The sequence below is a fragment of the Vulpes vulpes genome, unplaced genomic scaffold (assembly GCF_048418805.1).
Source record: "Vulpes vulpes isolate BD-2025 unplaced genomic scaffold, VulVul3 u000000677, whole genome shotgun sequence".
Taxonomy (NCBI): domain Eukaryota; kingdom Metazoa; phylum Chordata; class Mammalia; order Carnivora; family Canidae; genus Vulpes; species Vulpes vulpes.
This window is the reverse complement of record NW_027325813.1, coordinates 422,554-446,885: the sequence shown is the minus strand read 5'-3', so window position 1 is coordinate 446,885 and position 24,332 is coordinate 422,554. Positions and strand designations below refer to the sequence as shown.

At 56.2% G+C, this 24,332-nt stretch overlaps 1 protein-coding gene across 5 annotated transcripts; it reads left to right on the top strand.

The window, feature by feature from the left end:
* The first annotated feature begins 241 nt into the window (after positions 1-241).
* Positions 242-21,449, top strand: CBX7 (chromobox 7). 5 transcript variants are annotated; one of them, XM_072746237.1, is made up of 6 exons: positions 242-328; positions 3,497-3,540; positions 10,617-10,682; positions 14,894-14,960; positions 17,617-17,965; positions 18,315-21,449. In XM_072746237.1, exons 1-6 carry the CDS (start codon positions 323-325, stop codon positions 18,467-18,469), a joined length of 687 nt encoding a protein of 228 aa, XP_072602338.1. In that variant the 5' UTR covers positions 242-322; the 3' UTR covers positions 18,470-21,449. The 5 variants fall into 5 exon arrangements, with proteins under 5 accessions (XP_072602338.1, XP_072602339.1, XP_025873231.1 ...); XM_026017446.2 differs by lacking the exon at positions 242-328 and adding an exon at positions 1,027-1,292; XM_026017448.2 differs by lacking the exon at positions 242-328 and adding an exon at positions 1,083-1,292 and having other exon boundaries at positions 17,893-17,965.
* The last annotated feature ends 2,883 nt before the right edge of the window (positions 21,450-24,332 follow it).

The window sequence follows — 24,332 nt, the reverse complement described above, 5'->3', positions numbered from 1 at the left end:
GTTATTTTCTTCCTGGACATTAATCATTCCAGCGCCTTCTGGATGGCTTCCGTTGCGGCTGATCAAAAGTCAAGGGTAAATCTATTTCCTTTCTCTCCGTTCCAGACACAGGCGTTTGGACCTTCTGCTAAGGGGGAATAAGGAGCCATGGGAGGATTTTAAGCACTGGGGTGACCCAGCCAGATCTGCATTGGAGAAAGCGCTCTCGGGCACAGTGTGGCCCCGGATGGGCGGGGGGGGCGGGGGGCGGCAGCTCGCGCGGAGGTGGTAGCTGCAGGCAGGCGGGAGGAGGAGCGGGTCAGGGAGGCAGGACGCGGGATCCATGCAGGTAGGCGGCGGGGGCGGCGGGGGCGGCGGGAAGGAGTGCGGGCGCCGCAGCGAAAACAGGAGCGGGCTGGGCGGTCTCGGGGTCCATTCATGTCACAAGCTAGAACGACTACTAGGGGCCGCGCGCCCCGGCCACACCTGCCGCCAATTATTGCCTAGCCCCGGCGCTCCGCGCAAGCCGCCGGACGGACCGCCGGACGGACCGCGGAGCAGGCGCCCGCTGCAGACCCGGGATCTAGGCGCCTCGGTCCGGAGATGCAAATCTCCGCCCGCCCGGTGGTCCGCGCCCGGGCCCCGCCCTCTCCTCGGTGGGAGGTGGGACACGGGGCCTCCGCGCCCTGCCCGCTTCTGGTCTGCCCCACGGCGGCGTGTCGTTTCCGGCCTCCCGCAGTCACCGGGGGCGTCCTCAGAAACGCGTCTCGGGGCCACGATCCCGTCCCGCCCCGGTGGCGAGCGATGCCCGCGCCAAATAAGTCCCGCGGGCCGGCGGCGCTCGCTCGGCGGCGGGGGCGGGGGCGGGGCTCCGGCGGGGCGGGGCGGGGCGGGCCGGCGGGCAGGGGGAGGGGGGCGTGACCTGCCGGGCGCGAGCCGAGCCCCCGCCCCGCCCCCTCCCCGCGCGCCCGCCCCGCCCCCTCCCCGCGCGCCCGCCCCGCCCCCTCCCCGCGCGCCCGCCCGCTCGCTCGCGCAGAGGAAAACGTTGCGCAGGTTCAAAAATGGAACGTCGGCGGCGTGAGGGAGCGCGAGGGGGTGTGCGCGCGTGCGCGTGCGCGTGCGCGCCCGGGCGAGGGTGACTGGGTCCCCGCCGGCCCGAGCATCGCGCGCCTCAGCCGCGGCCCCGCAGCTCCGCCCCCGGCCCGGCTCGGCCCGGCCCCGGGCCCGCTCGCCCGCCGCCCCGCATGGAGCTGTCAGCCATCGGCGAGCAGGTGTTCGCGGTGGAGAGCATCCGGAAGAAGCGCGTGCGGAAGGTGAGGCTGCCTGGGGGCGGCTCCCAGGACCCCTGTGGGGTCCCCTGTTGGCCCCAGCACCGTCCCCTCCACGCTGGCGGCGAGGCGGAGAGTGGGGCGGGGGGGGGGGCCGGGCAGCTCCGTGCTGCTGGGCTCGTCTCCCCAGCCCGTGCCTCAGTTTCCCCTGCCGCCTCGTAGGATGAGTAGAATAAAAAAGTTGTCGGCCCGGCATCCTGGGGGCAGCTGAGCCCGCCAGAGCTGGAGATTAGGATCAGACTGTGGGGATCCTGAACGCCATCCTCCCTCAGCCTTCCCTCATTCTAAGTAAGGGGAGATGGAGGCCCGAGCTGAGGAGAAGGCTTGCCTGGCGTGTTAGCGTCGGAGCTGGGTCCCGAACTCAGGACCCCGGACTCGGTACCGAGACCTTGGAAGTTGGAGGCGGAGCTTGAGCCTCCTGCTTCTGAGGTCTCACTCTGGACTTCGACCTTTTCGGAGCCCTCTACCCCCACCTCCGGCTTTCTCCCCGTCTTCCAGCGCACACCTCTCCCTCTTCCCCACCCCAACTCCCGGCCCCGCCCGGCCGCGCTCCGCGAGGCCGCCTACAGCGCTGGGGCATCCTCTAAGCTCCTCCCCCTTCCCTTCGCCTCCAAAGCATTCACCCTGCAATTTAAGGAGGCACCAGTTTCACTGGGTTCGGGCACCCGCGCCTCGGGGCCGGACTCTGGCGGACCACATTTCCTGTGCACCTGTTTGCAGAGTGGTCGCCTCACACTGGAGGTGAGGGATGGAAGCCCTCGGGGAAAGTTCTTCTGGCACTCTCCACCATCCTTGCCCCTTATCTCCTCTCTGCAGCCCCTTGGGAGGCTCCAGGGGCAGGGCTGGGAGGGGTCTTAGAGGTCACCTCCCCTCCCCCAGTTGACATGGGCAGAGACTGAGACCCCCCCGCAGAGGAAGTGACCTGGTGAAGGTCACATCCCGAGGTAGAGATGGAGATAGAGCAGGAGCTCAAGTTGGTTAATTGCTAGCTCGTGGTCTTTGGAGAGAGAAAACTCAGTGCTGGGGTCTTGGGCCAAGGGTGAAGGTGGAGGAGGGCCATGGGCTTTTCTTCCCCCAGCACTGATGGAGTTGAACTCTTGGGGCCGCCCTTCCTCCTCCCTTCCTCCAGGGTTTCCTCAATTTTCATTTATTTTACAAAGCCCAGTGCTTTCCACGCACAGTAGCCTAAGCAGATCCAGTGGTTACCCTCCTACACGGTAGTGCCAGAGACTGAGGGACAGCATTCCTTCAGCCATTCATTCAAAATGTATTTATAGAGAGTCTGTTATGTACCAGGCACCCGTCTAAGCCCCAGGGAAGCATATATCCCTTCCCTCATGGAGCTGGCAGTCCAGCAGAGGAGACACGAAACGAACAAGAAAATAAATACAGATGCCTTCCAGTGGGGCTGTGTGCGATACAGAAAGAGAACTGGAACGTGGGAGGGATGGCATTAGAAAGGGTGGTCAGGGCAGGCCTCTTTGAGGGGATGACTTATCGTGGTCCTAAAGTTCTGGTGTGGATTGGGTAGGGCTGGGAAGCCAGGCCCCCATCAGTGAGGAAGGAAGGGGTCAGGCTCTATTTCCTAACTACTGGAGGGGTGGTGACCACCACTTCTGAAGGTGGAGCCTTTGTCAGCGTTTTCTGGAGTCCTGCCAGGGTCTTTGGAGTTAAGAGTCCTAAAGTCACTGGCCTGGCACCCCCCAGGCCAGAGGTAGCATCTCCTAGGGAAAGGGACTGGTGGGGCTAGAGCCATGGGAAACCTGCCACAGTGAGGAATTTTCTAGAATTTGGAGAGTCTTCTGTTTGTTAAAAGTTAAAAAGCTATGGTCATAATACTGGGACTCTGGGCATCGGATCTTTGGCGATCCATGCCCCATGTGGTCATTTCCGCGTGTGTGACATGGGCTCTGAGCTTCTGCCGTAGGAGCCCCAGAAACGTTTGGGGCCAGATGCACTCCTGTGCTTTCGCAGGAAGGACAGTCTGGGTGGGGTAGTCACCCAGCAGCCAAAGTTTGGGTGTCTTTGGGTTGGTGGAGCTCTGGTGTGTGTGTGTGCAGGGGGAGTGTCCCTAGACTGTGTATGTGTTATGGGGACATCAGTCTGCAGAAGTTATTGGACCTTATTGTTTCATGATGGTTGTCGGGGCACCTGTGTATCTCACTTTGTCTGCTTCTCTTTCTTTCCAGGGTAAAGTCGAATATCTGGTGAAATGGAAAGGATGGCCTCCAAAGTAAGGCTCCTTTGTGTGTATGTGTGTGCCTACCTGTTCATCCTTCCATCCGCCTTTTGCCTCTCTCCTGACTAGCTTTTAGCTCCAGCTGCTTTAGTAATTGGCAGTTGAACCTTGATTAAGCCTCGGTTTCCCCTCTGCTCGCTGAGGGGCTGGAAGGACATGAGGGTCAAGGTGGGCCCTGGCTTCTCTTCTCTCCTGCTCTGCTCTGGGTTGAGCTCCATCTTTTGGTTGGAAAAGCCCCATTTCTGGCTTTTCCTGGCATCTGGGAGGTGAAGGCCCAGCATCTTGGCTTCAGAGATGGCTGCTGGCCAGGTGGAGATAGAGCAAATAGTAGGGTAGTGCTGAGTAGGGGGGTTTGTGGGGCTGGATAAGACAAGTCTAGCCAGTGGGGCAGGAGTCCTCAGTGCCATAGAGCTAGGGACAGAGCCTGAGCTCACTTTGCCTTTGGATAGCATTCTCCAGTCTACCAAGCAGGTTTTCCAGATAGCCTTGTGAAGCAGGGATGGTGGTGATCTCTAAAGATGAGAAAACATGCTCAGAGAAGGTAAGCATCTTGCCTTAGGTCACACAGCAAGTGGAGGCAGAGGTGGGACTTGAACTGGGCCTCCCCACTTTCACATATGGCCTCTGGGCCTCTGTCTCAGAGTTGGAGTACAGGTTGCTGGCTGTAGGTCCTCTTCCCGCGGCTCCACCTCTCCTGCTAAGATCCAATCAAGAACCTTCCTACTAACCAATCACCTGCCAACAGGGGGGTGGGAGTGGGAGGGAATGAACAATTCGTGGGCCTCTTCATTGGTCTGTGGGGGCCCTGCCTCCTTGGGAGTGACTCCTGGAAACCCCCTTTGCCCAGAGCTGCTGTTGCTTGTGCCAGGGGCTTTCTGCTATGTTTCTGTTTCTGACCTGGTATTGGATTCTGGGAGCGTCATGAGGGCCTGGTGGGGAGACACAGCAGAGGGAAATACAGCCTGTGTTGCCTCAGTTTCCCGCTCTGCAAAAGAGGCTGTATAGCGCACGCCCTGCGCTCGTCTTTCATGTTCCTTCACCTTGCCGGTGCAAGGCCTGGTCGCAAGTGTTCAGGGCAACCTGCAGGCATCCTGAGGTGGGGGTTGGGGACTGGCCAACCAAGTCCTGCCCTGGTCCACTGCTGCTGCTCCCGCCACCCACCGCCCATTGCCCAATACCCTGGACCTGGGGGAAGATCCCCTCCTCCTCGCCGCAGATGAGAGGTAGCCTTCCAGCCTGTGTGAAGGGACAGTAAGAGTTGAGGGGGAGCTAGAAAAGGAGAAGGCCTGGGGTGGGCAGCAGGGCACCAACTCCCTGGTACATGTGCCCCCTTAGCTTCGGCACCAGAAGGAGCTGCATGGGAGTGTAGTCAGCCGGTTGGCCTTCAAGGCACCGTTGGCTATTTTTCCTCCTCGCTAGACTCCATCTTTTGAAAGATTTCCTTCTTGAAACAGAAGTTTCAATGAAAAATTCCTTCTTCCACTTTTTTAATCCCAAATGGATATGTCTGCTTATCAGAGCTTCAGCCAGGAGAGAAGGGCCTAGCACTCCAAGAGCAGCTGCTCATGTTCCTGCTGGCCTGAGCCCCCTGCCACTTGTTTCTTAACATGCTGAAACCACCAGGTTGGCCCAAATGACTACCTTTTGTGACTCCTCAAAGGGGTTCTGGGAGCCTTGTTTGACCAGATGACCCCGGGGGCACCCCTGCCTCCCCTGCACTTTGGTCCTGGGTTCCTGGCCTGGCTCACAGCTGTCTAGGTCCCCAGCGTGGTGGAGCCTCTGCTTTTTCATCTTCCAACTGGAATAACGTTGTTGTGAGGGGACAGAAGTCTCAGATGACCAGGTACTTACGAAATGTTGGTTCTTAATACAAAGTTAGCTCGGCTTCTAGGTCTCCCCACAGACAAGAAAGGAATCTAGGAGATTCCATTCCTCAAAGGGGCTCAAAGTAGTCTTAGAAATGGTTTAGATCAGTCCTCAGATGGGGAAACTGAGGCCCAAAGAGGGGAGATCATGACAAGAATATAACTTACAGCTCCCTTGCCATGTGGCACCTACTTCATGCCACCCACTGCATCACCCCACTTCACTTGGAGGAAAACAGGTTGGCAGGGGGTGAGGCAGGAGGACCTGGGGTCCTTTGTAATCCGTGTGGGCTTTAGTCTCCCCTCCTTGGGGTTCCTTGCTTGGAGAAGAGACTGAGAAAGAGGGTGGGGAGTGGGTAGCTGGTTAGGCTGTTGCCTACAGGCCTGGGAGACTTGGTGAGGGTAGTGCCAGCTTCATTGGTGGGGAGGAGAGTCAGCACCTTCGGCAGCACCTTCCTCGCCCTGGTCAAGGAGGCTTATATTAATAACAGAAACTATGATTTAGACACACACTCCGTGCCAGGCCTCTGATAGGCCATCACATGCTTTGTCCATTTTCTCCCCAACTGCAGACAAATGACTGCCCTTCATCCCCAGCAGATGGGGCAGAGGAGCTATCTTGTTTGTTCTGGAAGGTACAGAAAATTGCATAGGGAGGGTCTGGGGGCACAGGGCAGAAGATATTATTAAATCATCAGTTCCATCTCTGTGCCCCACACAGACCCTCAGATACTCCACTGATTTCAGCCTGCCCAGGACTGCTGTTCCCCCCTTTGGGAATGCATTCCTTCCTTCTTTTCCCACTTGTGAACACTACTCCATCTTTTAGGGAGGACTACCTCAGGGGAGCTTTGGTAATGATATTGTCAGTGGCCAAAGCAATAACCAGGCTGCTAATCAGTAAGCACCTTGCATGAGTCAGGCACTGGCCCATTTAAAAAAAAAAAAATTTATTTATTCATGAGACACACAGAAAGAGAGAGAGAGAGGCAGAGGGAGAAGCAGGCTCCATGCAGGGAGCCCGATGTGGGACTGGATCCTGGGTCTCCAGGATCACACCCTGGGCCAAAGGCAGGTGCTAAACCGCTGAGCCACCTGGGAATCCCGCATTGGCCCATTTTTAACTGCCTCTATGCAACCCATTTTACAGATGGGGACACAGAAATCCATAGCAGAGGAGTCTGTGCCCCAGGGTCAGATATAGCTGGGATAATCTGAACTGTGGTTTCCCTGATCCCGGGGCATAGGAGCCTAGCACCTGTGATACACCATCAGCTCTGCCAAAGGTGACTTGGCTATTCAGGAGCAAGGGCTTGGGCTTTGGGGCCAGACCAGGCTGTCTTTGGAGCCTAGTTTTGTAGATTTACAAGCTGTGTGACCCATGGCAAAGCCCTCAATCTCTGCACCTCTCATCTCTCCACATGTAAAATGAGGCCCTAGCCTCACAGGACTCTGTTGAAGGGTTGATAACACAAGTTGATAACACAGTGCCGGGGACAGAGGAGGTGGCCGTGCATCTTCCTCCTCCAACGCTGGGTTTGGGTGGCAACAGCAGAGGCCAGCGTTCCAGCCTGGCAGGTTTTCGCCCTGTATTTTGATTGATTTAATTAACGCGTCTTTGCTTTTATTACGTATCACACGGATGTAAGTGCTTCACGTGGCTTAGCACATCTAATCATCACATTAAGCCCCCAGTACAGGGACCTTTGGCATTCCCACCTCACGGATGAGGCCCCAGCAGCGGCCTGACTTGAGCACCCCGCACCCGTCTCCCTTAGACCTGAGCGCCCGGAGCGGCGGCTCATTTTGGAGGGCTTTAAATTGAACTGTTGCGGGGGGCGGGGGGAAACTAGGGCGGGCCTGGCCCCGGGGGGCCCCGCCCCCCGCACGGCGGGAGCCTGCGCAGCGCGGCTCAGGCGGGGCGGCCGCGAGCCTGTTTACCGGGGCTCGGGGGCGGGGCGCCGGTCACGTGGCCGTGTTTACCTCGCGGCCGGCGCCCGCCGCCCCCGCCCCCGCCCGCCATTGGCTGGGCTGGTAATCCGGGCGCGCCCCCTCCGTGCGTGCGCGCGCACGGCGGCCCCGCTGCTGGGGCGGGGCGGGGCGGGGCGGGCCGAGCGGGGCTCTCCGCCCCCCACGGAGCGCGGTGTTCCCGCCCTGCCCGCGCCGGCCCCTCCGCTCGCCCCGCCCCGCCCTCCGGCAGTCCCAGGTCCCAGGTCCGCGGCGGCTGGGCGGTGTGCCCCGCTCCTCTCACCGCGGCCTCTGGCTCCCCACGTTGCGGACCCGGGCCGCTGGCCTCCACTTTAGGGGGCGGGGGTGCCCGAAAGAGTGAGGCGCTGCGTCCCCCTGCCCTTCCTCTGCCGTAGCCTGGAGCAGGACCCCCTGCTGCTTACTGAGTCTGACCCTGTCCCATTGTTTCACGTGCTGCCACCCCAGCCAAGTAAAGGCCGGGCCTGAATCCGCTGAGCCTTTCTGTGCACCCACTGTGTGCAAAGCCTCAGTCAGATACCTTTCGCCCAGGGACATCACAGCCCAGTGTGGAGCCAGGCGCAGTGCCGGGTGAGAGACCCAAAGGTAGAGGGTGGCCAGGATTCAACAGTTCCAACCACAGACTGGCCACTTACTGTCTTCGTGATCTTGGCAAGATGCTTACATTCTGTGCCTGTTTCTTCATCTTTAAATAGGGTAACCTACCTCATGGGGGTTTTATGAGGAATAGGTGAGCCCCTGGCAGTGAGCGGTGCTATTACGGTGATGGTGGTGGTGGTGAGTCTTAAGATGAGGAAATTGAGGTCCAGAGAAGGTTAGGGACTTGCCAGGAACCACATAGCACCTACATCAACAACCAAAAAATGGGCAGGGCAGTGGGCAAGTGAGAGAGACAGAAAGGACCAGAACACTGTAGAATCATCTTAACAGCTAGAGAAGGGGAGAGGGCGAAGGTGGACACAGAGGACCACAAAATTCCTCGTTTCTTGTAACTAGTTACAGTTGAAGAAATTTAACCTTTGTTCTGGAAGAGGAAGTTTTGGATCTCTGCCAGTCTCTGGTTGCTTATACTTTGGGTTCTATGCAAACTATCAAAAAAACCCAGTTTCACTGTTAGCATTTCTTCAGGGTGAGCAGAACTCTGCAGTGGCTTCCATAGGCATTCCCAGAGCACCTAGGGTCGGAGGCTGGGCTGGGCACCCTGGGGAGGGCTTATAGTCTGCCAGCCAGGGTGCCACTGGATTCATCAATAATTTTGGCAGATGCCAAGTGCGCCAGGCTGTGGAGAGCAGCAGAGGGGAGGGTTCGTTCTGCTGGGAGTGGGACAGTTTGAGGAAAAGGATGTCAGGGGAAGCTACAAGGGCTGGCTCTGGAAGGATGAGGTCATGGAGGGACTGTCCCTCAGGCGGAGAGCATAGCACGTATGAGGGGGGCTGTGATGGCGCCTGATCGGGCTGGGCACGTAGCACTTGGGTAGGGACTGTAAGGCCTTCAGGGCTCGGACCTTTGTTGCTGAGTCCACAGAACCTGGCACGGGGCCCAACATAAACTAGGTGTGCAGAAGTGTCAGTGGCAGGAAGGAGGAAAGGGTTCTGTCCTCAGGTAGCTTGTTCGAATCTAGATTCGACTTCTTAAACCAGGATGGTTTAAGATGAAAGTTTTAGCTCAGCTGGTTAGGAGGAGTAGGAACAGGGCTTCCACCAGCCAGCCTCTTGCTGCCTCCTAACGCCTGCCTAATACCTGCTCGCCTCCCTTCCTGTCCAGCAGAGCTGGGCATACAGCCTGGGCCAGAATCATGGTGCATTGCTTTGCTGTTGTTTTTACATATACGTGTATACGTGTGAACTTATGTGTGTGTTTATATGCTTGTGTATATATTGTGTATTTGAATATTGTGTATATATACACATTCAGGTATGTGTTTTAAAGATTAGTTTCTTTATGCATTAGCATCTGTTTATGGTGAGTGATACTAGTTTTTCCATTTATGGAAGTCATAAGTTTTTTTTTTAAGTTTATTTATTTATGTTTTTAGTAATCTCTATACCTAATGTGGACTTAAACTCAGGACCCTGAGACTAAGAGTCACATACTCCTCCGACTGAACCAGCCAGGCGCCCCCTAAAAATTTGTTTTTTTGTTTTTGTTTTTTTTGAGATTTTTTTTTAAGGTTTTATTTATTTATTCATGAGGGCAGAGATCTTTACCTTCACCACCAGGTGTGAAGCCCTGGTGCGAGGATTCCAATGTGGGGCTCGATTCCAGGACCTTGGGATCACACCTTGAGCCAAAGGCAGATGCCAACCACTGAGCCACCTGGGTGCTCCTAACATTTGTTTTTAAAATTATTAAATGAAAAAAATGAGCTGCTTTAAAGGCAAGTGTTAAGTAAATAGCAGTGCAGGTAGCACCAGGATGGCTTCAGCTGTGGAGTTGCTAAGCTGATGCTCCCCAGGCTGTCCCACCAGGGGATGCTCCCCAGTCTGGGGGTGGTGGAAGGTCCCCACCTGAAATACCAAGGGGACCTGCCATGGGATCCTAGGATTGCTGAACCATCTACCAGATTCCTGCTGCATGTCAGGGCGGCAGGGGAACTTCACACCTGGCAGTGAAGGTACAGATGTGTGCCGAGGAGGGAGGGAGTGGCTCCGCCTGGGCAGAGGAGATGCTGGGGCCAGGGCTTGCAGGTTGTGGGTGGGGACAGCAACAGTAAGCACTGCACTATGTACTTAGATGAATGTATTAAGCAGCACAAGAGTTCTTTACAGATGGGGAAATGGAGGCACAGGGATGTTGAGTAAATCCTTCAAGGTTGGACAGTTAGCAAGGGCTGAGCTGGGATTTGAACCCAGGTAGTCTGGCTCCAGAGCCAGACTTGAGCTCTTGACCACAGGCTCATGCCTCCCACAGGAAGGGAATCCTGGGAAGGGTACCCTGTGCTTTTGGGGTGAGCATGAGGCCTAACTGGGAGTTGGATGCAGTTATTTATAGGGTGGTGTGATCACTGCTCAGAATGAGGGGAGTTCTGGTGTCTGGAGTTCAGGAGCCCCCTGACCTAGCCTGGGCAGCCAGAGATAGCTGCGAGGAGTAGGTGACAGTTATGTTGGGCCAGAAAGGGAGCAAAAGCCTGCAGATGGCAGGCCCTGGTGGAACAGCTATACCCTTGGTGAATGCCAGTGGGGGGCAGGGCAGCTTCTGACCTGCGGTTTCTCTCCCCAGGTACAGCACATGGGAGCCGGAAGAGCACATCCTGGACCCCCGCCTGGTCATGGCCTATGAGGAGAAGTAAGGGGGCCTCAGCCTGACTGGGGCTGGGCATAAGGCAGGCTTTGAGGTTTCATAAGAAGCCTGCTGCTGGCTTGGCTCCAAACATGGGGCATGGGCATGATGGGGAGGGGGTTAGGCAGGGACAGCCCGATCTCATATGCAGCTGAAAGAAGGGGGTGGGCATCAGATACCAGCGCAGCCAAGGGCCCTTTCCTATTGCTGAGTGATGTCGGCCACTTTTCTAACCTTCCCAGGCCTCGGTCTCTCTGCTGTAAAATGGGCCATCCCCTAATAACACTGGTCCTGATTTTCCCAAAGGTAGGGCTTCTAACTGCTGTGAAAAGTATAAGAATGCTTTACGGAGATGCCCTGTGTAGGGCCAGCAATGTCAGTAATGGACAGTGGTGGCCTTGATAACAGATCAGAGAGAGATTCTCCCTAGAGACTGTCTCACCAAGAAAAGGAGAATCCAGTGAAGCTTGAGAAAGGCCAGGGGATGGACTGTGGCTTCAGAGCAAGGATGTCTGAGTTCTGGTCCGTCCCACTGGCCACCTCCCCGCTCAGTGGCCATGGGCAAAGCCCCCCCCCCCCCCCCCCCCCCCCGCCCCCATCTCCCTTATCTGCCAGTACTCTGCTCTGATTCTGAATGTTAGTGATTGGCAGCTCCGCTGATGGGCAGTGAGGTTGCATCTCAGTGGGGAGCCTTTGACAAAATGTCGTTTCTCCTGATGTAGGAGCTTTTTGAATCTGCTGCTTCACCGATCTCCCCACCAGCAGGCAGCCCAAATCCTTCTGTATCTTCTCACCTTGCCCACCTGTACAGAGTGGGATCTTTGCACAAAATCATTTCCATTTGGCCCTTTATGGTGATCTCCTGAGATGGGGATGAGAATCTCCTCTGATGGATGGGGAAGCTGAAGCTCTGAGGAGCTAAAGAGCTTTTTGGGGGACATTACCACTGGGAAGCCACCCAACCAGGGCTTAATCCAGGCCTCCTGACTCCCAGTTAGATGCCCCTCCCCTGCCCTTCCTTGCCCTCTTCCATTGCTTCTCCCCAGGAAGCATCCTGCCCATTCTGAGGAAAACTCTCCCCGGTTCTCCTTTAAAAATCAGGGAGTCCCTATCCCACAACGTTTTTCTGGCTCCTTGTGCTTGGTGGGGCCTTGGATTGTGGTGCTGGGGAGAATTCTGTGGAATGTCCTAGACAGCAGTGAGGAGAGCATCAGGCAGGTGTCCAAGTCCCGAATTAGAATCCTGGTTCTGATGCTCACCAGCTGTGTGGTGGTGGGCAAGGCCTCCTCCCCCTCGGGGCCTCATGCTCCCCATCTGCAAAGTGGCAATAGTGCTGTTGACCTTACAGGGCTCTCACGGGGAGCAAGGTGTATGAAAGCACTTTGTAAACCAGTAAGTGTGGGCACACGTGTGTGAATGATCTCCGTGATGGTAATGAAGGGTCATTTGTTTGCTTGTTCATGGCTTGAGGTTGTGCCATGTGCCAGACACTGTTCTAGGTGCTAGGGACACAGCAAGGAACAAAACCAAATCCCTGTTCTTATGGGGCTCGAATTCCAGTGCAGAGACAGATAATAAAAACAACACCAAGAAATGTATATGCTATCAGATGGTCATAACTACTGCAAGGACAGGGTTGGGGGCAGGGGGAGGGGATGGGTAGGAGTTCAAGGGTCAGTTAGGTGAGAGTGTTTGACCAGAGACCCGGATTACTTGAGAAAATGAGTCTAGCAAGTATTTTAGGGAAGGACATCCCAAGTAAAGAGAACAGTCAATGCAAAGGCCCTGGGGTGAGAGCCAATGTTTAAGGAACAGTATGGAGGCAAGTGTGGCTCTGAATGCGGCTGGCTGGAGTGGTGTGAGCTGGGTGACGTGTGGGAGATGAGGCAGGAGTGGGGCAGTTGAAGGAAGGGGGTGCACAGCTCAGGGAGTGCCACTGAGTCCCAGTGGAGGATTTGGATGTTATTTTGAATGAGTCAGAAAATAGTTAAGGAACAAATGAAGAGCTTGGAAACCTTTACAGACAGATCCACTGTGTGACTTTTCGCCTTCTTCTCTCAGTCTTGGTGAAGAGGGGGTAAAAGAGGGATGATGCCCATTTAACACTAGCCTTGCAGGGTTTTAAAGAGACTCAGAAAGAGTCTGGCAAAGGGGCTCTTCTGTGGAGTCCCGCCAACAGGGAGAGGCGGAGAGGTTGCAACTCCTAGGGTGCCACCACCCTAGGGCCCTGGACATTGATGTCAGGATCCAAGGCTGACAGAAACCAGGCCCTGGGTGATAAGGACTGGATAGAATGCACCCCTCCCCCTTTACGCATGCACACACACGCACACACTGCATTGGATTGGAAACCATGATCGTATGGCCTGGCAGGCCTGCCCTGCTGGCCCTGACTGGACCCTGGGCCTGACCCTCGCTAGGCCTGGAGCTCAGCTCTTAGTGGCAGAAGCTGTCAGAATTTTGGCACTCGGCAAGTGACTTAAGCTCTCTGTGCCTCAGTTTCCACGACTATAATGCAAGGATAGTGATAGTGGCTCTCTCACATGTAAATGCCAGAAACACACTATCATCATTGTTCTTTTCTCCCACAACCCTTCCTTCTCCCTCTACTTCCTCGTCCTCTCCCTCTTTTCTTTCTCTTTCCTCTCACCCCTACCTCACTTTATTATTTTAGCTTTTCTACCCTCCATTTTGATAAATCCCAGGGACTTCTCTTGCTCCTCCCAAACGCCCTGATGGCCAGCTGAGAAGGGACCGTCTTGCTCCAGACGAGGACTGTGAGGTCCAGAGGGGAAGTGATCAGTCAAGGTCTCCCTGGAGTCAGGGTAGAGCTGGGCCTGGAACAGGGTGTCTTGGTGCCCAGCACTGGCTTCTGAGAGAAGACTCACCCTCAAAGGCCGGCAGGTCTGTCCTGGCAAGCCAAGTGGCTAGTATCACGGTGTGGTCAAATGCTACTCCAGGGCCTCAGGGCAGACCTGCTGCAGCCAACCCCACAGGGAGGGAGGGAGGAAGGGCCCTACACAGATGCATTTCCCCCAGTATCCCTGGAGCCCGTGGGCAGTGCTGCCCTGAGGAGGGAGGAGGGCTAGTGGTGGAAACAGCCACCTGGGATGGGCAGCCCTGAGCTCAGATGGAGAGACTGTCTGGGGTCACACAGCCAGTAGGGGGAAGGGGGCACACTCCCAGCCTCCACAGTCTCTCCACTGCCCACATGGCCTCTGTAGCTGGGGCCACAGAAAGTAGGAATGAAATGAAATAGAATACAAATGGCTTTGAAGTTCTCCACCGGCACTGTTGTTGGAGTCTCTGTTGTGTTGTCTTGTGTGTGTCTTGTGTGGCTTTGTATGCATCCTCGGGTCGTGCCTGTGTGTTTGTGGTGTGGGAAGGGCACCCAGCAGAGAGTCTGGCATCTACTGGAGACTCGATATAGGCAACTTGTTCTCCCTTTTCTGAACCAGATGATAGAAGCAAGAGCCTGTCCTCTCCACCAAGGTCATCCAGATCCCCAAAGGGGAAGAATCTGGGTAGAGCTTTACTCACGAGAGGACCATTTCCTTTTTTTAAATTTTAAATTTTTATTAATTTTTAAAAAAAATTTTAAAGATTTTATTTATTTATTCATGAGAAACAGAGACACAAGCAGAGGGAGAAGCAGGCTCCCCACAGGGAGCCCGATGCAGGACTCGATCCCGGATCCCTGGATCATGCCCTGAGTTCAACCGCTGAGGCACTCAGGCGTCTCACGAGAGGACCATTTCCATTCTCATCAGCTCCCCTGGGACATTCGAGGCAAATTTGATTGACAGGTTTCTGTACAACTCTTCTAAGAGTGGAAACTGGAAGAACTGCATTGTTTTGGAGGGTGTACCCAGTGGCATGGAGAGCAGAGCTCTGACGTGACCCTGGAGCCCAGTAGAGACCCACATACTTTGGGAGATGTCACGCAAGTCCCACCTCAGTGGTTAGGACCAGTGGCTCTGCCCCTGCACCCCTTTTGCCAGACGGGAAGACCGAGGCCCTGGGATATGAACATGGGGCCCCACTGTTAGGGTGTAGAGAAAGCAATGGAGAGGAGTCCCTACCTGAGGATTGGGGGTGGCCTATGGCGGGTGCCCCTTTCCCCATACACAGGAGAGTATGAGGTGGAGCGGATGCTTTACTTTCCCATAAATGTCACCAGTGTTTGCTTTTCTTCTGCCATCTGCTTTGCACCCCAGGGAGGAGAGAGACCGAGCGTCGGGGTATAGGAAGAGAGGTCCGAAACCCAAGCGGCTTCTGCTGCAGGTAACCCCGCCAGCCCTGGTGCCCACCCTGAGGTCCCCCTGGCCCTCTCATCAGTCTGCCCCAGCCCATGCATTTGCACCAGCTAGTTGAGCTGAACCACTTACCCTCCTTGCTCTGCCCAGGGCCCTGGGGGGTGGTGCACTCAGGGGGTAAGTCTCCATTAGGGGGGTGGGGAAGGAAGACAGCCTGGGCGGGAGGTGCTGTGGGGCTCGGGGCAAGGTGGGTATATGGCTGAAGGGAGCCTAGAATTTTGAAAGCCTAGGATCTTGTAAGTGAGCCTTTATGATGTTCAAAGTCCCCAAATGCAAAATTGTAATATTTGAGGACTTCAGGAAACATAAGCTTTAGAATTGAGGCAACATGGGCACCTGGAATTTTAGAATCCAATAAAAGGACACTCAGAATTCTGGAACTGTTGTCTTGGGATGCCCTAGAAATGGGGCATTTTTGAGTGAGAAGGAGCCTGCGGGGCCTCCTGTTCCAATCCTCTGCCACACGCAGGCTTCTAAACTCCAGGATGCCTCACGTTGCCCAGGTCTTGGGACCACTTTGCTGACTTCACTGTTGTGCTTGGAAAGTGGGTAGAGTTTGAAGTGATGTGATTTGAGGCATGTCTCTGCCTCTCTGAGCATGAATTTTCTGATCTATAAAATTGGGATGAAAAGCATACCTGCTCTCCTTAATCGACTAACGTTCACCTAGGTATTTGAAGCCAAACAATATGGCTTCTTGGTCTACACAGAGTGTGAGCCATGTCCTGTCTCCTGCCCACTCTTGATTATAGATCATCTGAGGCTTTTGCCGGAAAGGATGGGTTTCCCTTCACGCAGTGGGCATTTTCCACGGGGTCTGGTGTGAATTGGGTCCCAAAAAGGAGGGTGGCATCTGTTTGTCAGACGTCTTCTCCATGCTAAGCTCTGTGCTCAGTGCTGCTGCTCACAAGTGAATGTGCGTCACCCGCCCACAAAGCCTCCAGGAGGCTGTGCTTGGTATCGACCGCCATGTGACAAGCTAGTCCCAAACTTAGCAACTTAGAGCAATGAACACTTAGCATATCACACAGTCTTGGTGGGTCAGGAATGCAGGAGTCCCATAGCTGGTTCTTTAGCGACTCTAGTTCAGGCTACAGTTGTAATGTCAACCAGTGTGCACTCATCTGGAGGTTGGACCGGGGCTGGGTGACCTGCTTCCAAGGTAGCTCCTCGTGTGGTGGCAGGTCAGTGTTGGTTGTTGACAGGAGGCCTGGAACTTTGCATTTGGGCCTCTCTGAGGACTCCCAGGTGGTTTCACAGTGTGGCCCCTATCTTCCCCCAGAGCAGAGGATCCAAGAGAGCAAGCAGGGGGCACAGTGTCTTTAATGAACTAGCCTTGGAAGAAGTCCTATAGTAGGTAGGGGTTGAGGGGACTACACATGGATGTGAATTCCTTGAGGCAGGAATTGGGGGGGGGGGCAGTCTTGGAGGCCGGCTTCTTCATCGTCTCACTGACAGAGAAACTGAGGCTCAGGGAGGCCAGGAGTTTACCCAGGGTAACACAGCTGGATTCAAACCTAGGTCTGAGTCCGGGGGCTCCTGGATGCCTATTAGTAGCTGCGGTTCTCTCTTGGTGAGGTGAAGGGCAAAGACGGATTGCCTTGCAGCGTTAGAGGAGTTTACTAGGCTTGTGATGGCCACCGAGCCAGGATGAAGGAGTGGATTTTGATGAAGCTGCAGTAGGATAAGTGCTGCTGGCATTACAGTCTTGTCCCTACCTCTCCCTGGCTGGCCCTCCTTCTGTCCCAGAACAACCTGTACCCTGTGCCAAGTGTTGGGAGTTAGTGGGCAGGGTGGGAGAATGGAGCTTATGCCTGTGATCTCTGCTCCCAGCTGGGGAGGTTTGAGCCACCGTCCCATCTGAAGCCTCACTGTCTTCCCTGGCCTCTGGTGATAGGTGGCAGCAGAAGGTACTGTCCTGGACCTATCCAGGCCCTCTCAACACTTAGCACCAAGCATCTTTCTTGGATTTGTATCCATTTCAGCCAAAGTCAATAAGACAAATCCCTAGAGTGCGATGTGGCACCTGCAGGGGGAAGGGCCTGCAGAGCAGAGGAGCACCCTGTGGGCTGCGAGCAGAACACCATCCCAGTGGCTGCGTGACCTGGGGCACCCAGTGCCATGTGCACCCCTTGGGTACTTGCCCCCAGAACCCGAGGGCATCCACCTCACACCGTCTCCTTGGCCAGCTGGCTGTTTCAGCCTTGGGGGTCCTTTAGGAGGCAAAGATTCCTTCCCCGTGGTGAAGAACTCCTTAGTTGGGACCAGAAGAAATCCAGATTTGCTTTTTCTTGGTCAGTTTTCAGTCTGTGCTCCTGTGGGCTCCTCTGCTGCGCTGGCCCGGCCCTGAGCTGTACACAACCCCCCTGGGGAGAGGTGGCTGCCCTGTGGGGCCAAGATGAGCAGCTGCACCAGGCCAGGCTGGGGCAGTGGGGGTGGGTGATGCAGGCTGTGGCTGCTCAGAGGGTGGCTTTCTGGGCTGGGCTAGGGGTTGGAGGAATGGCTGGCTCCAGGCCGTGAAACACAGGGAAGGGCACTCCAGGTGGGAGGAACAGCATGAGCAAAGGCGCGGCAGCGGCTGGGAGGGCAGGGCTGACCCGCCGTGCCCTGGCTTGCCCCCGCAGCGGCTGTACAGCATGGACCTGCGGAGCTCGCACAAGGCCAAGGGCAAGGAGAAGCTGTGCTTCTCTCTGACGCGCCCACTCGGCAGCGGGAGCCCTGAGGGGGTGGTCAAGGCAGGGGCACCCATGGTGGACAAGGGCCCCATGGTGCCCGCCCTGCCCTTCCCGCTCCGCAAGCCGCGGAAGGCCCACAAGTACCTGCGGCTCTCACGCAAGAAGTTCCCGCCCCGCGGGCCTGACCTGGAGAGTCACAGCCATCCACGGGAGCTCTTCCTGCAGGAGCCAGCGGCCCCGGACGTCCTGCAGGCGGCCAGCGAGTGGGAGCCTGCTGAGCAGCCCCCCGAGGAGGAGGGTAAGGCATCCCATGCCCAAGCCCCAGAGTGCTGGGGGGGGGGGGTTCCCTCGAGCCATTGGGTCCAAGTGCTGCAATGCCCAGAGGGGGCCCGAGGTGCTTCCGAGGCTGCACAGCCTGCAGGGGCCCTGGCACAGCCCCGAGCTCTTCCTGGGGTCCCACTGGGGGTCAGCCTATCCAGGCTGGGAAGACGAAGGTAGTGACCTCCTCCCGGGCGTCCGGCCTTAAGCTAGACCCAGAGCTGGCTGCAGCTCCAGAGGGGGACCTGGTGCTGGGCGGGCAGGGATCCAAAGGCAGCAGTGTTGCCAGTGCTGTCCTTAGCTCAGTCCATCTCCTGTGTCTGTCACAGATGCAGACCTGGCCGAGGGGCCACCTCCTTGGACACCCGTGCTCCCCGCAAGTGAAGTGACAGTGACCGATATCACCGCCAACTCCGTCACCGTCACCTTCCGGGAGGCCCAGGCGGCTGAAGGTTTCTTCCGGGACCGCGGCGGGAAGTTCTGAGTCACCATTTTTACTCTTCGTAAACTGTTTGCTTTTGGGCTTGGGGTGGGGACTTCCAGAGATGGGGAGGGGTTGGGGGCGGGGTAATTATTTTATTTAAAAAACATGGAACAGGAGCAGGGGGAAGATCCTGACACTCTCCCGCCACCTCGCCCCTTTCTCTGCGCGTGATGTTTACAGAAAGGCTTGGTGGTCTGCGTAGGGGGCTGGGGCTGGGGCGGCCTGGCATTGCCCTGCCAGTCAGGGGGCCGCCTCCAGGCCAGGAGGGCCACCCACCCCTGGCCGCCTGCATCTCCATCCATCTCCATCACTGTACGGCTCTAGAGATGCAGCAGCTGGTCCCAGGAACCAAAGGAGGATGGGAGGGCCCAGACCCTCTCCCTTGAGCCACCCACTCCCACCTTTCTGGCTGGTTTCCCTTTTCCTTTTTGGGGTGGGGGGTGGGGTTCTTTCTTTTTAACTTTCCACTCCAGCTTTGCGGTGGGATATGGAGTTTGGCTTTGACCAAAAATGACTGGGTCAAAATGAGGGCGCAAGAGGAAGGCTTTGAGGTTGTTGGGGTATGTTCCATACCCTTCCCTGGGGTGGCTGCCAGCTGAGCCCCTCCCATTGGGAGCCCCTGCCCCCCATCACCTGGCCTGTGAGAGACACTCACATGCACACGCAGCCACATGGGTGCACACACACTGCCCTGTGACCTCGTGACTGCAGGTGTGTGTCTGCAGATGCACACAGCGGGTCTTGCAAACCTGTTTCGAAACCCTGACCTGGCAAATTGTGGGGTGGTTCACAGCACCTGAGAACTTGTCACAGTTACCCCACACTTCCCACCCTTGCACGGCACGGCACGGGACAGGATCTATCCTGACTCGGTCCGCTCACAGCTGTCAGTGAAGGCCGGATGGCCTCGAGGCTCCCGGCACACAGTATGGTTCTGTGGCTTACCTGGCGGGCCGCAGGCGTGCCAGGGTCAGCACAGGCTCTGAGGCACTCGATCCTGTCCTTCCTCCCCTGAGGGGCTCTTGTTTTCTCTGACTCAGGTGACTTTTCAACCCTACCCCCTCCTCTCTTTTTCTGCCCTCCCAGAGAGGGAGGGAGTGTCCCACCACCTTCTCAGGGCAGCCTTCAACTCCTGAAACCCTTCCTCCTTCCATCCTGCTTCCCCTGCCCATCCATCCCAGATGCCACAGCTGGGAGTGCCCCGGTTTTCCTGTGTGTGTTGTGGGGGGGCCTCTGCGCGTCATCCGGTCAGGCTGTGCTTAAGCACTGGAGCCGCTGGGCCTGCTGGGCAGAAGGCTTTTGCTGCTGGGAGGAGGGATGCTGGGAGAAGGGATGCTGGGAGGAGGGACGCTCATCTCCTACTTTGCACAAATGTGTCCTGTGGCCAAGTAGCTTCCCAAGTGTGAGGAGGGGCTTCTCTCCTGCTCCAGCCCTGGAAGGGAGAAAAAGCCAGATGGGGGTGGATAAGAGGAGCCAGGGGAGCAAAGGTAAGAGGCCGGCTCCCTCCACCTTCCCCCATCATCAGCGTTGGGGTCCTGTAGGGGGAGGCCCTGCCCACCATCTCCCAGGGCTCTCTCCACTCTGCTTTGTCCTGAAGAAGTCAGCAGAATCCTGCTGAGGCAAGGATAGGGCGATTCTTCCCCCAGACCCCTTCTTCCCGAGTTCCTGAACCAAAGACAGCCTGGACCCCATTTTTGTTTGGGGTGCCCTGCTGGCAAGATTCCTAAATCCCTGAGTCTCTTTCCTTCCTCCTTAATCCTTTGTTGTCCAGGGTCAATTCAGTGCTTCCAATGGGGGTGGGGGGGGGTGGGGGGGGTGGTCCTCTCTGGTGGTTCCTCCCAGCTTGGGAAGTTGACTCTAGAGGAGCTCGTGGGGGTAGGAGGGGCAGCAGAGCCCCCCACCCGCCCCACCCTGCTGTGAGACCCTGGGTCTGGGAAGGGCAGCTTGGAGTTGGTGGGGGTGGAGCGGGGGTGGCCAGAGAGGCCTCTAATCGAATGCTGTTGGCCTTGGCTTTGGGACCCGACTGGCAGCTTGCAGTAGAAGGCACACACCCCATCCCCCAGGGGACATGGGACTTCTTCCTGCCTCATGGGCACTTTCAAAGAGCTGTTTGTGCAATTTGCAGGCTGGGAGGGAGGCTGGGGGCTGTTTGTGGAGTGAGACGGCTCATGTTCTGTCTGCATGGCAGGATGCTTCTTGCCTCTTCTTCGGCCCTTTGGGCATGCAGGGCACCCTGCGTCTCAGGGCAGAAGCCTATGAGCTGGGGCTCCCCACGGCTCCCCAGGGTGGAGACCTCTATGAGGGGCTGGATGTGGCCTCGCAGGCCTTTTCCCAGCCCTGAGCATCCCGGGGGGGCCTGGGACACTGAGCTCCCACCTACCCCGCCCCACCCCACCCCACCCCAGAAGGCCAGTACTCACAGGGGTGGTAGGGGCTTAGAAAGAGTCGGACTGCCTGTCTTTCCTTCCCCAGCCCCTTCTCATTTTGAATGTAGAGAGCCCGGTCGGTACTTTCCTCTTGCTGTGGGATGGGGCGAGGACAGGATTCCCCCACCCCTGGCACGGCCACTTGTAATGCCCAGCCGAGCCCTGTCATCCCTTCAGGGTGACGATCCCATTGCTGACTCCCCTCCTGCGGGGGGAGGTGCTATGCCCGTGTAAGGTGGCTTAGCTTTGCTTTGTAAGTGGCCAGCCTGGCCTCCACGTCTCAGCACAAGAACGCTGCCTTTGCACGGAATGAGCGTCGAGCTTTGTTCAGACAACGTGAATGTATTTGGGAGGGATGGGAGTGCGGGTTGATTCCAAGCACATGCCTTTTCTGAGTGAGTGTGTGCTGGGAGGGCTAGAGTGGATGCAGAGCGCGGTTTATTTTTGTACTGATGTTGGTAAGAGACTGTATAGCATCTATTTATTTAGATGATTTATCTGGTAAATGAGGCAAAAAATTATTAAAAATACATTAAAGATGATTTTGAAAAAAATCTCTTGCACTCGAGCCTTCACTTTGGTGGCATCACAGCAGTGATGAAGAAGGAGCTCCAGCCCCTGGGAGCCCCAGGCCTGCCAGTTACCAACCATGATCTTAGGTCAGCCTGTTTTCTGAGGCCTCCGGACATGTGGTGGGATGGTGAGGGGTGAGAAAGTGCTCGGGAACTGGAAGCTGGAATGTAGATGGGTGAGTGCCCACCGCTGGGGTCCTTGCAAGGTGTCATCAGAAGTGGAGTGGTACATCTCATCTTCACCTTTTCTCTCCTTCCTGCCAAGTGTGTTCTCTTCTAGAACCCTGGGGTGGTCAGTGTCCCAGGTCTCTGGAATTGCAGGTTCTGGAACCTGGGACTGTCTCGAGCTAATGCTTATCTGCTGTTCAACCAAGCTCGGCACTCCTGTCTGAGCCCAGAGAATGGCAGTCAGGGCAGAAATGGATGACAGCTGGGAGAGTCCTCTAAGCTTCTCTGCATTTAGGTTCACCCTGGGCTCAGGATAGAGGCTGGACAGGAACATACAGGGTTGATGACAGAGAACAGGTAAGAATCAACTCACGTCCCAACCCTCCCAACGGCCATGTAGGTGGGGAGTGGTGGCGGCCATGCACATGTCTGTGAAAAAGGGAGGATGGATAACCTGGAGGTTGGCTTAGGTGGTAGAGTTGTCAAGACCTGGGAAATGATTTTGCTGTAAGGGTCAGGGAGGTGTCACGATTGTGCCTGGGTTTCTAGTTTGGACAACTGGGTAGATAGTGGTTCTTCACCTGGATGGAGACTGAAGGAGGAGAAGCAGGTTTGGAGGGACCTCAGTCATCCCTAGAGGCAGAGCCTAAGGCAGGGATTATTATTTGGGAAGTATCCGTGGAGTGGGAGTGGAGGGGTAGAATGAGTCAGGGAAGGAAGAAAGGCCACGGGAAGCTGCGTTGCTGAGGTCACCATTATGGCAACTGTGTGTCATTCCACCTGAAATGACCCAGAAAGTACTCACATGTCTCCCAGAGTTGTCCATTCCCAAAGGATGAGGAATGGAAGCATTATTCACTGAGTGCCATCCACTGCTGGTCGAGGGTTGCCCTGGGGTGCACCAACCCTAGCCCTCAACTTCCAAGCTTTGCATGTGCCAGCTTCCACTGTCCTTTACCCCTGTCTGTTGTACTGAAAGAGCCTGGAGCAGGAGGTGGAGACATGCAACTGTGCACCCCATGCACAGCCCAAACAGCTGAGGCCAAGACCTGAGTGTCCAGGGGGCCACTGAAGCTGTCTTCTCTGCATAGACTCACTCTTTCAGAGTCTCCAAAGAGATGGCCGGTTACAACCTCTAAATAAAGACTTGATGGTGAGAGTCCTCAGTGCTGCAGCCAGCCCCAAGCCTGTTACTGACGTTCCTCACCTCCCTCCTCTGCCCCTCACTCAGCCCGAGTGCCCTCTGGTCCAGGCTGTGTGCCTGGTGGGGTGACCCAGCCTCTCGCCCATGAAAAGTCTGAGCCCTTGTCAACTCATCTTTGTCATCTCAGTTGAGTCTGCTGCAAATGCCTGTTCATAAATTGCCACTGGGCACCTAGAGGGACCTCGGTGACACCTCTGCGTGCAGTAAGCAGCAACCCTGGCATCTCGGGTCCTCAAGCCATTTATCCCCATCAATTAAGTGACCACTGTTTCTGCCAAAGTGACTGGGTGGCAGCTGTGGCACTGTCCCCTGGTGGAAGCGTTCCCTCTGCTGGAAACTAGGACCTCTGACTGGCCAGGATCTAAATTGCAGGGCTGAGGAGGGCCAGGGCAGCCTCTTCCTGGAAGCAGCACCTCCATGAGATCCTGGAGGACAATGGCCTGACTCCATGGGGGTGACGATGGCAGTGATGGGACAGGTGATGTGGGCAGAGAAGACAAACCTGATCGCAAGTTGGTGTCCAATCTAGTGTGAACTGCCGGCTTCTCCAGCAGAAGAATCTGGTGCAATCAACTTGCCATGAAGGGTCCAGTTGATCTCCCTGGGGCTGATGCTGTATGGAGGGCGAACCTCAGCCCCTGGCTCTGACACATTGGCCATTCCTCAGCTATGGGACCGAGCCTTGGGACCTGCTTTGTGAAAGGAAGCTCATACTGTTAGGCCATGAGAAACCTCCATGTCAAACCTCCATGGTCATTCCACTGGTGGTTTCATTGTGCAGGCACCCGGTGACAAGGACGACGGCTGGCACTGACAGATATGAGATCTCCACGGTGAGTGCTCCCCAAAGGGTGTGAATCTGAGATACAGTGTGCCCCCTTCAGGAGAGCATGGTCAGAGGTAATAAATCCATCCCTACATTTCCATCAACCTGAGCCTTCTGGCCCTTTCCTCAGAACTATGCTGAGACTGTTTCAGCATCTGTTGTGGTCACCTGCAGAGGCAGATGAGCCCTCTGGACCCCCAAAATTTGTTTCAGATGTTGAGACGTGTGCAGTACACACATCAGAAGGTGTGAAAATATGGATTACATGCATAATTAAGGAGAATGGGGAGAGTAAGCGGGCTCTCAAGCGGGTCCAGAATGGCCTGAGAGAACCAGGAGGGGAGGCTGGGCTGGGTTTTCTTGCTGTTAGAGGGCAGGCTGGGCCAAGCACCCCTCCACTGATGGGGTTTGAGTCTTCTGCTGATACCAAAAGAAGGCACATCAGGCTTTTTTATCAGTTTTCCCAGATGTGGGTGCAAAGAGAGAAGGGGGGAGTGAGGCTGAAAAGCTGTCAGCAGTTAAACATCAAAAAGAGGGTTCAAGGGGCACCTGGGTGGCTCATTGGGTTAAGAGTCCGCCTTGAGCTCAGGTCATAATCTCAGGGTCCTGGGATGGAGCCCTGCCTCAGGCTCCTGGTCAGCTGAGAGCCTGCTTCTCCCTCTCCCTC

Bases quoted from the DNA above. Each gene is read 5' to 3' on its own strand.
- CBX7 (XM_026017446.2), top strand. From the start codon at position 1,224: ATGGAGCTGTCAGCCATCGGCGAGCAGGTGTTCGCGGTGGAGAGCATC. The intron at 1,293-3,496 runs GTGAGGCTGCCT...CTTTCTTTCCAG, and splicing joins GGAAGAAGCGCGTGCGGAAG to GGTAAAGTCGAATATCTGGT. The intron at 10,683-14,893 runs GTAAGGGGGCCT...TTTGCACCCCAG, and splicing joins GTCATGGCCTATGAGGAGAA to GGAGGAGAGAGACCGAGCGT.